At 45.6% G+C, this 15,325-nt stretch overlaps 1 protein-coding gene across 7 annotated transcripts in view; it reads right to left on the minus strand.

The window, feature by feature from the left end:
• Positions 1-390: 390 nt before the first annotated feature.
• myo1b (myosin IB) overlaps positions 391-15,325 on the minus strand; it is a 48,856-nt gene continuing 33,921 nt past the window's right edge. Inside the window, exons 12-32 of one of the 7 annotated variants that reach the window (XM_023950922.2) lie at positions 15,227-15,313; positions 15,065-15,130; positions 13,120-13,224; positions 12,131-12,193; positions 11,854-12,054; positions 11,507-11,733; positions 9,933-10,133; positions 9,296-9,389; positions 7,995-8,144; positions 7,843-7,911; positions 7,673-7,759; positions 7,368-7,454; positions 5,962-6,048; positions 5,364-5,450; positions 3,836-3,910; positions 3,611-3,745; positions 3,331-3,437; positions 3,057-3,189; positions 2,214-2,366; positions 1,851-1,981; positions 391-1,772 (exon numbers count right to left, since the gene is read on the minus strand). In XM_023950922.2, coding sequence (XP_023806690.1) covers positions 1,640-1,772; positions 1,851-1,981; positions 2,214-2,366; positions 3,057-3,189; positions 3,331-3,437; positions 3,611-3,745; positions 3,836-3,910; positions 5,364-5,450; positions 5,962-6,048; positions 7,368-7,454; positions 7,673-7,759; positions 7,843-7,911; positions 7,995-8,144; positions 9,296-9,389; positions 9,933-10,133; positions 11,507-11,733; positions 11,854-12,054; positions 12,131-12,193; positions 13,120-13,224; positions 15,065-15,130; positions 15,227-15,313 — 2,478 coding nt within the window. In that variant the 3' untranslated portion in view covers positions 391-1,639. The remainder of the gene's footprint in view (positions 1,773-1,850; positions 1,982-2,213; positions 2,367-3,056; positions 3,190-3,330; positions 3,438-3,610; positions 3,746-3,835; positions 3,911-5,363; positions 5,451-5,961; positions 6,049-7,367; positions 7,455-7,672; positions 7,760-7,842; positions 7,912-7,994; positions 8,145-9,295; positions 9,390-9,932; positions 10,134-11,506; positions 11,734-11,853; positions 12,055-12,130; positions 12,194-13,119; positions 13,225-15,064; positions 15,131-15,226; positions 15,314-15,325) is intronic. The other 6 variants (XM_078939659.1, XM_023950925.2, XM_078939660.1 and 3 more) reach the window with 6 other exon arrangements.

A 15,325-nucleotide genomic window follows, 5' to 3' on the forward strand; every position in this document is an offset into this window, starting at 1 on the left:
CAGCAGGCAGAAACTCCGCCTACTTTTCCCAGCCTGCATAGTGGTGGGAACCGGGTACTGGGCAGCCCAAAAAGGTCTATTTTTACCCCAGTTCCATCAGGGGGCTGCTCCCGGGAGACCTGCTGCCGGCAGCTCTCCCAAAGCCACGGAATTTAACCCCTGGACAGCTCCCCCCCGATGTGATGGAAAACATCTGGCCAGCTGCGTGACTTTCAGGCTCGGCCGTCCTGCCTCAAGGCGATTAGCCCCCCCCCCACAGGGGAGTCCAAACACAGCCCCCCAATGCTGACAAACAGCAGTAATGGACAGTTGAAGGAATGTGAGGCTGAGCAGGACTGATGCTCGATCCTGCAGCTTCCCGTTCCGCCACAAAAGAGCCCGACACCAACGTTTACATTATTTATTCGTTTATTTATTTCCATTTAATTTAAAAAAAATGCAATACTAGCAAATGTTACACAGAGTTCTACTAAAACATTTTTCTTTCTAATAGCGCAGGTTGGCATCAGGCACACATCTGCAGATATGGGACAAAAGAAGAAAGGATGGGGAAGAAAGCAGAGCAACCCCCCCTCCCCTTTCCACCTCCCCATGGTCACGCATGACATTCAAAAGCACCTGATGATGATGTCACCAGGTCCAAGCACCAGAAGAAACCGCACAAGTCAGCCCTCCGACGCCTTTGATTCTTGTAGAGTTTGCCTATTTCTGAAGTACCTGCTTTTCTTTTCCAACTTTTCTCAGAATACATCAGGGATTTACTGCGTAGGTGTGCTTGGTTTAACCCCCCCACTATGAATCAGGTCAGAGGTCACTACAAGAACCCAAAACTGTGGAAGCAAAAGGAGAAATTTTACAAACAGCGATTAAAGTTAGGGTACTGAGCAACCCTTTGTCCAAGTCACGGCGACAGCTTATTTACACGGCTTCTGGCACGGGGACTCCTTTGGTTTCCTCGCCATCGTTCTCCAGAAAGAAGGGCCAAAAACATATTGCACACAAAAATACGATTTTGCTTTGTGGCACAGAGAGAGTTTTGGGGTCTGAATCATCAGGAGCTTTCAACCCTTCTAGTGTTACGATGGCGTCCATCACAAATGCAATAAAGCACAATCCAGGTTCTTTTGGCTGCGTTGGAACCGACCGGATGCACAAACGCATTCAACGGCACATCATGGATGCAAACAGACAAAAATAGAAATGACTCAACCACCTTCTGTGCTTTCATTCAAGAGGAAAAAAAAATACAATCAAACTTTTTTTCTGGTCATCCTCTTTTTCTTAGAAATGTGAAAGCGGGTGCAGCGGCCCGACCGGCTGCGCCCAAACCCTGCCTGCAGTTCCTCTCAGTTTTACGCCGCCGTGCAGGAGCAGCTTAAAAGCAGAAGAATGGCGAGCAGTTTGGGCTGCAGCTCGTACGGCCAGGACAATCAACGGAAACTAAAGCAAAATTCTGATTCAGCAGCTGCAGCTCTTGATTTGTGGCACGCAACCCGCACCGGGGCTTTCTTTGCCAAAAAACCCCAAATCATTTCAGCTGTAGATTAAAAAAAAAAAAAAAATCTGAAATCTGGAGGAGACCAGGACAGAAGTGCACGTTGAGCGCTCCGAGGTGATGTTTGAGGGTGGCGAGCTGGAGCTACGGCGTTGATGGCACGGACACCTCCAGCAGGCGGTTGTTTTTGCGCTTGCAGGACGCGCTGTTGCCGTTCCTGGGGCTCCCCTGGATGAATTTCACGCACACCTTGTCAGTTTTGAACTGGACCAGGAACCTGCCACGAAGAAAAAATTATCAGAATGAGAGAAGGAAGCGGCGCCAGGAGCAAAGATCCGGCTGTGACGGCTCGTACTCGTCTGAGATGTCCACGCTGAGCGGCACCCGCTCCGCGTTGGCGGCGCTGAGGCGGTAAAGTTTGGTGATGATTTCGATCAGGCGCTCGCTGCTCAGGAGGAAATCGCCTTTCACAGCCGAGGCTGAGCCCTACAGAAAACCATCATAGATGCATCGCATTAACTAAAGAATAGGAGGCAAATTCACAATTTCTACCAAATGGATTCGATTTTTAATGAAAAACAAATCAGCAAATCTTGTCACTTTCCCTCTAGTTTTAAAGGTTAATTTGACAGATATTCTTGTGAAATTTCTCAATCCTCAGTACCTTTTTTAAATGAACGACCACAAAATATACGTAAATAAATAAAAAAAGAGTCACCTCCTTGAGTTTGAGAGCAAAGAATCCGTCGCTCTGCTTGCTGACCGACACGCTGGCGAGGTCCAGCAGAGGGACGCTGGCCTTCACCTGACCCGTTTTCTGGTCAGCCAGGACGACGCTCTTCTTCGTCAGGAGGAAAATACGAGGTGTACCCTGCAAATGGAAACAGATGCTTTCATAAAAATGTTTCCATTCAGGCTTAAAAATAAGATTCTGCTCAAAAAGAAGCGGTTTTTTAATCACTTTAGACTGAGTTTTTATTTCAGTTCCTGGTTAACTTCAGGAGTAAAGAAAAACATCTCTGCTGTTATGGATCTGTTCATAACAAACCAAGAAAATTCTCAACTGTTTTCCCATCTTCAAAGTTAGCCGACTACACTTCCAGTAGATTAATGAACTAGTCATACTTTTCTCTATAAACTCTCAAAGTTCAAACCTTAATGGATAATTAAGTCCAGGATGAAAGAATGAAAAAGATCTGATCACGATGGAAAACTTGGGTAAATCGATGAGACGTCAGATCAACAACCAACACAAATATTGATGCAGAACACAGTGCGCTGTTAAAATTAAAACGTAAAATAAAGTATGGAAAATTGCACAGAAAAACCAAAAAAAACAAAAACAAAGACTGCAACATGTGAACTGTGATATGGCAAAGGACCCCTGTACTCTACTATACTTATAAAAATCACTTTCAGTGATCTCAGACATCTGTACTCGACTTTTCTGAAACAGATCGCTAATGTTCGAGTGTTTGGAATACTCGCTACAACACTAATTACCAAAATCAAGACATCCTGTCCCCCACAGACTCAAAACCAGTAGGTTGACCCCTCCCACCTTTCCGTTAGCCCTGTTGATCTTGCTGATGGTGTCGGCCAGCAGAACCTTCTCATCCACGGCGCTGTGCAGTTTCTGATACTTGGGGTTCTTGTTGATCTCCAGGTAATCTCCTTTGAAGGATTGGCTCACGCTGAACAGAGAAGACCGTCAGACATTTGGAGGCGCATGTTGTAAAGCTTAGCATCTGCCCCTCCATTCGCTGGCTGCTCAAAGCCGTCATTGATGCCGTCCATTAAACCTGAAGGCTTACATGGAGACGCATTTCTCATACCTGCTTGGATACAGAGCCTTTCTGTCTTTGAAGAGCTTGCTCGCCTCCAGCTTCTCTTCGTACACGGCCTTCTTCTCCTCTGTGAACTGGCTCCTGTATTTCTTGCACTAAAACATCACAAAGGCAAAAAAAAAAAGTGAACAAACTTCACTGTATTTGAGCATTTCACAAACTAATAAAAAAAAAAAAAAGTAACTTTTTTAACTCTAATAAAAATAGATTTTGCATTCCCGTCCAACAGCGGGGTATATTAACGATAAATGACGCCTGACGGACGAACCCTCCAAAGGTGGAAGATCCTCCGGAGCTCTGTGTGGACGCCGTCTAGGAAGGAGTAGGGTCTGGTTGGCCAGCTCTTATCAATGGGAGACATGGAGGGCAGGTTTTTCCTCAGGTTGAGGAAGTACTTCTGAATCTAGACACAAACACCCACAAATTTAGCTTCATGTCTCTGCGTCGCCGTTCCCAGAACCCGTAAAAAAACAAAAAAAACAATCCTGCTTACTATTCTCTGGACTGTGAAGTTGTAGATCTTCTTGCCTGCGTTCGCCCTGAAGAACTTCCTGTACTCCCTGCGGACCTGGTTGAGCAAAGAAAGCCATCAATCACCTCTTCACCTCACCATGATGTGGAGCGGAGAACGAGGAAAACGGCGAAGAGAACCGCTCAGACAGAACGAAGAACACGGGTCACAGAAGACGTCAGGTTAGTCACAAACTCACAGTAAACTCCACCCACTGGGTTTAATCCCAACAACAGTTCTGATGGACCTCATCACTGAAAAAGGTGATTATCGTTAGGAGAACCTCCATTAACGACAATCCCAATGTGCTCAATTACCATGATGAAGAGGATTAACAGTCAGTGAAGTGGAAGACCTGGACACAGGTGATGGGGGAAACAAAAACAAATAGTCCAGACGAACCGTGGAGGTTAGTTGGAGAAAAGCAGACAAAAGAAATATTAGACAGACAAAGACCGTCTCTGCCACATCAGCCACTTTAAAATAAAAGCACATTATTGTAAAAAAACAAACAAACACTCCTTTGGGTTTCTGGGAAGTTATGCTGCAATAAACATGCGGTTTAAGAGGTTAAAGCTTCTCACAAACCTGCTAAAATACCAATACAACTTCCCTTGACTGAAGAAAATTATCTCTTTCTTTGTACTACATCTTAGTTTAACATGGCTTAATGATTTTCTTTCAATTGTTTGTAGCCTCTTCTGACCGAATGAAGGTCCTCCAAGACGACCGGCTTTCCAGCTCAGGTGAAAGGCCTGTTATTTTCCCTCTCCAGATATACCAGACATCTGCAAGGACGGTTCCACTTTGGTATTATATCTGTTCTCTAGCTGCTGCGAGTTGCTTTTCTTGGGACGGTACTTGCTCTACAGGGCTCCTTCATTCCTGGTCCTCGAGATCCACCACCCTGCCCGTTTTCCAGATCTCTAAGCTCTGCTAGCTGTTTATTAGCTCAGTCAGGTGTCTCCACCTTCTGATTGAATGAACACACCTGGTCCAGGTATTCAGCAGCAAGCATTGCAGGGAGAGCTGGAAAACAGGCAGGGTGGTAGATCTTAAGGACCAGGAATGCAGCAGCCCTACTCTAGAAGGCTCAGGGTCTGCAAACTTCAAGCTGATTCATTTTCAAGACTCGTCCAGTTTCGCTGTGACTCAACTATGCATAAAACTATCGATAAAGATCAAGAACCTTTGAACTTCCTGACTTTGAAAGCACCAAATTGTTTTATTGAACTGGCCTTTTGAAGGTTTATTGCCCCAGGTCACAAAACACATTAAAAAGCTCTTAAAACTAGAAATAATCTGATTGATAAACTGTTTTCTGGACCTCGACGCGGCTGCATCTGGTCAAAACTGCACAGTGATGCTAGAACGTGGGATGGAGTCTAGATGCAACAGTTGGCAGAGACAGGCTTCCTTAGACAAAAGCAAAAACAAGGACGTCAAGCGGGGTTAGTGGAGTGGAGGAACGCTTTACAACAACGGCTACACCCATGGGACCGCTCGGTACCTTCAGTCCCTGCCAGTAGGCCCAAATGACAGCAACCGCATGCTTACGCCTGGCCTCCTCCTTCAGTCTCCTGAGCTCCCTGCGAGCCTGTTCGGGGTGGGCGGAAAGAAAGAGCGGCAACAAAATGAGGCGGTGGACGGAGAAGGGTCGATGATATGAGCACACGCTGCGCACGAGCCCCGGGTGTCCACTGGAACTTGTCCAGCCTCCAGGCATGAAAACAGGCGTGTGGGGTGACGATGCCGTCGGGGAGTTTCGATGGAGCGCGGCGAGCAAGAGTCGCAACCAGGCAGCAGAGGAACTCAAAAGCATTTCAGTTTCCTAAGAAGGACTAAGAACTAGGATGCGACATGCACCAGCTTCACAGAGGAAGCCATGCAGGAGGAGCAGGCAGCATGCTGGAGGCCGAGCGGGCACGAGAAGCTGAAACCCTCCCTACAAGTTATGAGGGAACAAGACTAAACCCAAAAATTACTCAAGACAATTTGGAATGAATGGTCTGATGTGTCAATGAACTTTTATGGAATGGGAGGGGGTGGATGTTGAGGGAGGCGGCAAGTCAGAGGGGTGGGGTCACGTCAACAGGCTTCCCAAATACCTTGGTGCCCTGCCAGCCGGCCCAAATGACCGACACAGCATGTTTATTCCTCGCCTCCTCCTTCAGCTGACGCAGCTCTGTCCGGGCCTAATGAGAAGGAGGGTCGTCGAGGGAGGGGGTCACTTCAAAATTCATTTTGCAAAGATATGAACAAAAACAGCAAGACAACAAGGTTCTGTAAAGTGAAGGATGGGCACGCGGGTTTTTATGGTCACTCAGCTGGGAGAAGGGAAAGCCAACCTTATCTGGATCTCAGTGAAACTGCAGCACAATAAAAGGCTGTCATGTTTGCTGAGCACAAAGTTCACACCAAGGAAAACATTTGTACACCATTCCCAATGTTTCACGTGGAAACTAATGATCAGCGTCAAGATTTACCATGAAGCCAAAGTGCAAAAGCAATCTGCAAAAATAGCTGTTCAATGTCGAGCTCATGCTGTCATTTTGTTTCATTTTCTCCATTTAGGTTGGTAGTACATCATTACAGATTTTCTGTTATAGATTCATCTTTACCTTTGATTCTTTTTAGATTAAAGGGGAAGATAAAACAGGCCCATATCATCACTCACCCCCTGCCATGCTCGACACCATGGAATGTTTTCTAAACTTGGTGCCCCAAACCAACATCTGATTCCTTTATTGTTCCAAAAGTCTGAATCCTTCAGGTGCAACTTTTAAAACTTAAAGACCCATTTCTGATGATAAGTACATACAAAGAACTTTAACCTTAAAATTACATTTGAGTACCGGCATTTCTTTATTCAAATTGTTGTGAGCAATGAAAAAAAAAAAAGCCTGCAGCAGTGATGTAGAAGTTACTATGGCAACTCACTAGCTCCCTACTCCACTCTATTCTGATCCATCCACTTGTAGACAACGTGTCCATGTTTGTCTGGGTTTTCCTTGTCTGAGCTGGCATTGGGGGTGTGAGGGGCTGTAAGCTAGCAGGAGAGCATGTAAACAGAGAGCTCTCAGCTATGGCATTTTTCTAATGAATTACTCCACACTTACTGCATCCGAATGGTAGCAACAAAGTGCTTCCAAGATATTTGCCGGTATTTTTTATCTTTTATTCCCTCGTTTTTTAATGCTCCATCCACAATTGAACTCCGGTTTTTAAGCAAAAATTCTTTGCACTTCACAGCTTTTGCACTTTGTTTTCATTTCTTCTATTATTGCAAGTTAAAGAGTCGTGTTTTAAATATCAAAACCTGATCAGATGACATTTTGTGAAGTCTGACATGAGTGATGACTTGATTAATGAGGCATGAAGGAGTTCGATGAGCAACAGAGTGTAATGGCGCCCGGATGGAAGGTGGTTTTGTATCGTAACGGAGGGAAACATGGTGAGCAGTGACAACGCCGCTGGGACGGGACAGCAACACACTCCAGCTGGGTGGAAATACCTTGGTTCCCTGCCAGTACGCCCAAATTACTGTCACGGCGTGTTTATTCCGCACTTCTTCTTTTAGACGCCTCAGCTCCATCCGAGCCTGGTGGTGGTGGGGAGGGGGGGTAGCAGCGTTTGGGTTGATGGTGCGTAGAAGGGAAAGTTAGGAAAAAAGTAGGGAGGAAACAGAAGTGGATGTTGTGCAAACTCCAGAAAAAGCAGCAGGGAAATGGCAGCATCCCCGTCACAGAGGGCTGAAAGCGCAGAATGTTTGCAGAGCGGGAGCGCCGCGTACGGCCAGATTCTCACAGATTACTTTACCTGTGTGCCGTGCCAGTAAGCAGCGATGGTGGTTGCCGCCTCCTCACACCTCTTTTGGTGCTTCAGCTGTCTCAGGAGCTTGCGAGCCTAAAAAAAAAAAAAAAAAGGAAGAGTTCTCATTGAGCCGGCGATAGTTTCCTGGTGTTCGTGTAGGAGGGAATTCTGCCCACCTGCCAGCCTCGAGCGTAGGACTGCATCACCGTGGTGGCACGTTTGATCTTCTTGTACTTCTTTTCTTGCTGTCAAACAAACGTTCTTCCTTATTTAACCTTAGACAAGTGATAGATTTGGGTTTTTCTGTGAAATAAGAGGCTGCTCTCACCGCATATCGACGGTACCACGCCGCCACCACCACCTGGCTCTTCTTCATCAGTAGGAACTGTCTGCGGCACTTCCAACCCCGGTAGATCTTCTGAATGAGGGCGGCTAGGTCCTGTAAACACTGCCTCCTTCTCTCCTCCAGGAAGAAAAGCTACAAGGGAAAAAAAATTGAAGTAAACAAAATAAAATAAAAAAGTAACCTGTTCCTAGGTAATTTGCGCACAGAGAAATGTTCCCAAGTTACCTGGAAACGGCATTACATGATCTTATTGAGTTTACTTTGCTTTTTGACTTTGTCTACAAAGAGATCGCAGCTTTGCTTGCTTACCGTCACAATTACATCGTCTTTGAACGTCACCTTAGACGAGTTTTAGTCATGTAGTTCGTTTCAAAAAAAGGTCCAAATTATATTTGGGATTTGGATTCTTACGACAAACTAAAGCCATTTGTTATTTGTACTAATGGCTGTTAGTAACTGGTGAAAAAAAAATTGAAGTAAAAAAAAGAAGAAGAAAAACTAACTGGTGCTAACCAGTTTTAGTTTTTTGCTTCAAATTTTTCTTCAATGGCCCTTTAGGGGCTCCGTACAATTGAATCATGTTCCTTAAAAAAAAAAATGCACACAAAAAACACCCAACAAAAATCAACTTTGGAAAAAACTAAAAATATTGAAGTCCTGTTTCTACATTATAAAAAGTGTAGAAGACTGCAGAGAATAACTCATCCTTATCAGACCTGGAAAGTTTTTGATTCTGCTGTGAACCTGTAGAATGTGTTCATCTTCACGATAAATCTTCTGCAAACATTAGTTTAAAGATCAGGTTAGGCGATAAGCGCTGGTGAAATGTTTAAAGAAACTTTAGGATTAGCTTCGATCCGATCTAGATGATCACAGGAGATATCTGGACTAAAAATCTGGTTCATAAATTCAGCATGCGGGACTCTGCAGCTGCAGATGTGAGAATGATAAGTTAATCAGATAAAGGCAGCAATTAGAGAGGAAAAACAACAGAAAAATCCCAGCGTGAGATCATGTTATTCCAGCAGAAGCCTGTTCCAATGCGGCTCGCTCCAACAGTACAGGAGCCTCCGGAGGAACTCCTTTCCCATGTTGCAGTGTTAAGTGGAACCATGTGTTTGGGGAGGGGGGGCTGGATGCTAATTGCTGAAACAGGAGGGCTGCAAGTGCAGCCCGCCCTGCTTTACAAACATTATGATGTGAAAATATGGCCACAGATGCCCAAACGTGTAAGATCGCAGATCCCGCTCTGGGTTCATCCAAACACAAATACGGGACTGTACCGTTCTTGGGTTCCTGATGAAGATCTTGGAGCGGCCGTAGGAGTACTCCTCTGCGGGAACCTTCAGGTCAGCCATCAGCACCTCCACTCCTTGCCTGTGGGGGTTCAGGAGAATCCAAGATGGTCACCCAAAGTTCACGCGACACCAGAACAAAAAGAGGGAACACCACAACAGAGAGCTGCCAAGCGGATGAAGAGTTTTGAGAAAAAGCACAAACACATGAAACGCTCTCAGAGATGGAAGATATGAAGATCGGAATCAGAGATTTGGGCGGTGCAGAGGGCGAAACCGGCAGTCTGGCTGCTGCCGTATGGAGGCTACAGATAAGCCCAAAATGTCTCAACATGTCCTCTTCAGTGAGTTAATTTCTGTCAAACAGTGAAACAGGACCAGTTTTCCTGGGATATTCCCATTAAGCCCTTTTCCAACCCTACCTTCCTCCCCCCTCAGACTCACCCGGGAGCACACTGCTGCACTTAACGGTCCATTTGTTCAGGTCAGGCTCTCCCCATAGAGAGCAGCCCTAGCGCCCCAGCTAAAGAGCATTTTGAAACACCCATGCATCACTTGCCTCCTCAGAGTAAAGCCAAAGGTGTGTTTTGTGAACCCCCCCTCCTCCATTGTCCCCATCAATCACCTGGCAGGTCCTTTCCAGTGCGGCCAGGTCTTCTTGCAGAGCATCTTGTAGCGCTCCAGGCAGGGCTCGTAGGCCTGACGGAAGGCGTAGCCCGCTCTCCGCACACGGACATTCTCCATGAGGCCCAAGTAACGCACCTGATGGCACACCAGGGACTCCGTGAAGATGTGGGAGGCCTTCTTATCGTTGGGCTTGATACACCTGAGAAGAAGAAAAAATACAGTGTTATCCCCAACACTTCTGCACTTCCAAACAGTAAAAGACAAAAGATGGATGTCAAGTTAAGGAGCATCTCTCACCAACTAAAAAGGCACTCTGATAAAAATGTTTTTTTCCTTTTTATTTTTTTTTACACTCGTCTTGACCAGCAGCCGAGCAAATGGATAAAAGCTGTTGTTGTCTTGAGTTGGACAGATGTTACTGTGACAATAGGGGGTTGTAAATCTTCTGAAACACGAGGTCTATATTTGTATAAACCTCTTCTGTATTTAAAGCTAAATTCAATCTAAAATTAACTGTTTGCATGCATCTCCTGCTGGACTAGATGGTGAAAAGGAGAGAGTGAGATGGGTTAGGGTTAGGGTTAGCTCCACGCACACACTTATGTATACAAACACACATATGTAAAGCATTTTATTCCATCATGCATACTATTCGTGCCAAAGGTGAGTGTTTATGTTCAACTATGGTGGATTATGGCATGAAAAAAAAAGAAAGTATTTTAGTCCTAAACCAAGAGCGGACAAATGATGGCGTTTGAAAAAGGGCATATTTGTGACGCTGGGTGGGCTACAAGCTCCCTGCTTCCAGCTCTCTGCAATGGGGAAGGGAAGGGGGGGCGGGGTTGCTCTGCATCAACTGTGCCGCCTACAACTCGGAGGCTAAATTCTCACAAACTTCTGCCACTCTCCAAAAACTATGTCCTAGAAAACGACAGGTTTCACTGATTTTGGCTAAAAATAGGGAACGCTTTGAAAATAGATCAAACGATGATGGGAGTGGGACTTTAAGTTTAGTCACACTTCCACTGTAACTGTTAAAGCAAAGCCTTTGTTAGTTTAACTGTGTTTAGAGCGTATTGGTTTGGGGAACATTTGTCTTTTTATTCATCTCTTCACCAGTTCTTTGCAACCAACTTCATTTTGTTGTTGCTTCCGATCTCAGTACTAAAGAATGTTGGGAAAAACTAAGTGGGAGGAGGGAAAAAAAAAAAAATAGAATCAGTAATTAATGAGTATGGCTGGATGAACACAGGCCACCGTGCATCCATCTTTTTCGGCTCATTCGGGACCGGGTCGTGGGTGCAGCAGTCTAAGCAAAGATGCCCAGATTTCCCTCTCCCTGGCCACCATCTCCAGCTAATCTGGGGGGACCCCGAGGTGTTCCCAAGACAACCGAGACATGTAGTCTTAAGTGTGTCCCGAGTCTTCCCCGGAGTCTGTCCAGTGGGACCTGCCCAAAACACCTCCCGGGGAGACATCCAAAACCAGATGCCGAAGCCACCTCAGCTGGCTCGAGCGGAGCCATTTGAGGCCACAATGGTCCTTTTTCAACGGGATTCATCAGGGCCTTACCGGATGTAGTTTGGGTTCTTGGTCTGCAGGTTCCTCATCAGTGTGCCAACAGATGCTTTGAACTGAAATCCAGCAGTGGGGGGTCTCTTTAGGTTGATTTTGGCTGGACTACCTTCAGGGAACAGCTGTTTGATGAGGTTGTGGTTGGCCTTGTACATGGCCTGTGACAAGTCCCGGTACAGCAGGTCGTTGTTCTTGTCAACGAAGCCTTCTACCCGGTACAGCACCTTGGCACAAAGAGGGTAAAATACAAAAACACTGACCATCGCACACACCATCACTTTTTTAATTTGATCAGCTTAAGTCCCTCCAGTGGAGGTATTTCTGCATGGAGGTCCCTGCAGTACCTTGCCAGCGTAGTGCTGAATGCGGAAGCAGTTGTGTGGAAGGCTGTGGTCAGTCAGGAACTTTGAATTCTTGCTGAGGCGACTCTCAAAGTGCTGATGTTCTGCACAGATCGTGTTCAGTTTGTCCAAAAAGGTCTCATCGGTGACGGTCCCGGGTCGCAGGCACTCCTCATCCAACATGGCCAAGATGCCGTTTTGGTTCTGGTGGTAATATCAGAAACAAATGTTTTTTCATTCAGCCATCGTCTTCTAAAGACTTGATCTCAGGTCCACTCACGTTCTCCATGAGGTCACAGATGACAGCATTGTTGAAGTACTCGATGTTGGTCCACTCGATGCCCTGCAAGCACAGTTCACACGTGAAAAAGGTACAAAAACTTTGGTTAAAAGCAAATATTAAGGTAAAAATTTGCATTTTAACACGCTGAAAGTATTTGGAAGTAAAATGCAGTGTGGTAACTACACATTTGTGGAGTATTTTGATTTAAAAAAATTGTGGAAAGAAGAAAATGATTACGTTTTCTAATTGAAAACTTACACACACAAAAAAATAAAAAGAATGTTGACCTGTCCCATAATGTTTAAATTTATATCAAAAAAAAAAAACGAGGTTTCATTCCAGCAGCTTTTCAGTGACGTCTTTTCTACAGAGCAGGAGGGGCTACCTTCAACCCCAAATATGCCATTTTCTAACAGTTCCTCAACCACTAGCAATTTTATGAAGGAGAAGTGACGTCAGTCATGCAGTTGGACATTTTGGGAAGAGAACTGGAGAGGGGGTGTGGCCTAATCTGAAGGGCCAACAGGCCATGTTTCCGATTGGCTGTTCTTCCTCCTCCTCCTTTCTGCAGTGCTGTGGTATTTTCCCATGCAGTCAACTGGACTGAAGCCAGGGGGGGGGGGGGGGGGGGGATATTATTGGTCGTGGCATCTGTAGGAAGGGGGTGTGTGGGTCACCGCTGCTGAACTCGTATGGAGCTTTGAAAACAAACAGAGCCTCCAGAGGGAGGGGCCTACTCCTGGGTCCCGCCCATTCGCCCTTTGTTTCTTCATAGGAGGGAATGATGCGGGGGGGGGGGGGGGGGGGGGGGGGCTGAAGAAGGTTTGGTTTAATTGAAATGATGAGTTGAGAGATGTGACCCAGCTCAGAAAACATTATGTTGGATCATCCATTGACAGAGATGAGCAGCACCAAAGCTTCCCGCTGGACCTTAAGGTCCGGCAGAAGAACTTCCGAGTCTGGAGCAGAACAATTCCTGAACCCACCTCTCGGATGTACTCCTCCTGCTCCTCCCGCAGCGTCAACTCGATGAAAATCTGCTGCAGCTTCTCGTTGCAGTAGTTGATGATGAACTGCTCAAAGCTGTTGTCCTGCAGGAGGAGAGAGGAAATTAACTTCAGAGGCGGATTCAAACCAGTTTGCAACACTAAAAGTGTCAAAATACAACTTTTATGTTTGTTTGCTCTGCGGCTTAACCTTTACAGTCATAAAATACAAACTTATGAGACTCAACAGGATAACAGAAGAAGTGTCCCACGCAGCCGTAGAAAAACGATTTCTGACCTTTGTCTAATCTTCTAATCAGCTGCTTATTGTGTCTGAATATTTGAGTTTTGGAAGCTGAAATTAACTGCAAAAAAAAATAAAAATAAAAATAAAAATGTTTCTCTTTATTTATTTTTTAAATCTGTGGCATCAAATAAATCAATTCCTTCGTTTTCTTCGTTCCTTATCCAAAACAATCAAGATGGGTTGAATATTCAACAGCCTTATCTCCCGTATCACCCAATCATCCCCGTGGTCGATCAGGACCAGCGAGCAGTTAGTCATGCCTGAGGGCAAAAAAGCTCTACGACGGGTTAGTTTAACACAAACGTTTTCGACACAGTTTAGGATATTAAAGCAGGTTTAGTGTATAAAGTTCAGGGTGAAGAAGACCGCTCTTTAATGACCAGGAAGTGGGACTTTTTTTGTTTCTTTTTAACTCCACTTCCTTTCATCAAGAAAACAACGGGTCATCTTCACCTCAAGACACACAGAAGCAAATAGGGTTTAATAGCTGCTCCTCAGTGGCAGCACTCGCCACAGCAACAACAAAAACAGACGTCCGTCTAGCTGTGTTTTATAAAAGCTGAAACTGTTAGGATATAAGAGACTGATTTCTTAAATGGTTATACTTGGTTCCATTGCTTAAATAAAGTTTCAAAAGGCAAAGTCTACTTTTAAAGATTAATAAAGGAGGTAAAAAGTTCTGGAAATTCCCCCTCCAATCATCTTGAGATCCATTTTCAAAGCGTTCCCAGTCCTTTTTAAATCATGATTATGACTGGCGGTTCTGAAGGAGTCAGAAACTGGATCTTTTGGCGAGCCTCCTGAAAAAACAGTCATGTTTTTAACCGGTTTGGACTGACGTTTTCACCCCGATGAGTGAAAGCTGCTGCTTTTGGGTCAAACCAAAAACTTCCCTAGTTTAGATCAGGAAGCTTCTTCCAGCTGTTGAAATATAATCTAAAACAGTCCAACACTCAACCATCTCTTTGGAAGAAAGCATCTTCTCAAAGCCAGATGTGCCAATTTACCGGTTAACCTTCCGTCTGTGCAGTTAATCAAGTGATGCAAACGTTTCTCTAGCATTCTTTCCGCCGAGCGGCTGCGCTGCACACCGGGAGCACGGAGCAGTGTTTAACGAGGAGCTGAATTAAGCCTGAAAGGATCACAGCATGCTTGTCGGCACAGCAAACAGAAGCAGGTGTTACTTACTCCTTCCTGGTGATCCAGACAACACAAGTGAGAGGAGAGGAAGGACTTGAGAGTGAGTGGAATGAAGACGCAGGGATGTGAAAGAGACATGAACATATGCAAACCGAAGGCATCAAGCAGCGATGCTGGGAATGTGTTACACCAGCGCACTCCAGCCTCGACGGCAGCTTTGAAATAAAGAAAATGTTTGGAGCTTCCCATGCTCCGAGCGCCGCGTATCTGGGTTATTTTTCGGTGGTGAAATTCACCACAGAAACCATGTCACCCTGGAAGCAAGCGAGCGGAACTAATTGGATCTCAGAGGTTTTTATCAGCGCTGAGTTTGAAACTCGGCACAGGTGCCAGAGCACACCAGCCAATCGCCCGAGGCCAAAATAGTGTTTCGCTGCTCCAATTCTGTCTTTGAGGCTCCGCAACGAAGGGGCCGGTTTGACCCGCCGTGTCGCCTACCTCAAATATCTCAAAGCCGTAGATGTCCAGAACCCCCATCACCTTGTGGCGAGTCTTCGCTTGTGCCTGCAAGAAAGAAGGCATTTTAAAAAGCACCATGATGGAGACGTGATGGAGGAAAAAAGGAGAGAAATGGGAAAAGACTGCAGAAAAAGGTCCTACTTTTATGCTTCCATTGATCCTGGTGACCAGCCAGCTGAAAAGGCGACTGTAGAGGTTTTTGGCGAGGGCGTCTCGGGCGTAGTAGGCCTGAAAAATATT

Source organism: Oryzias latipes, chromosome 21 (genome assembly GCF_053564925.1).
Source record: "Oryzias latipes strain Hd-rR chromosome 21, Olatipes_Hd-rR_3.1".
In the NCBI taxonomy this organism is placed as follows: Eukaryota; Metazoa; Chordata; class Actinopteri; order Beloniformes; family Adrianichthyidae; genus Oryzias; species Oryzias latipes.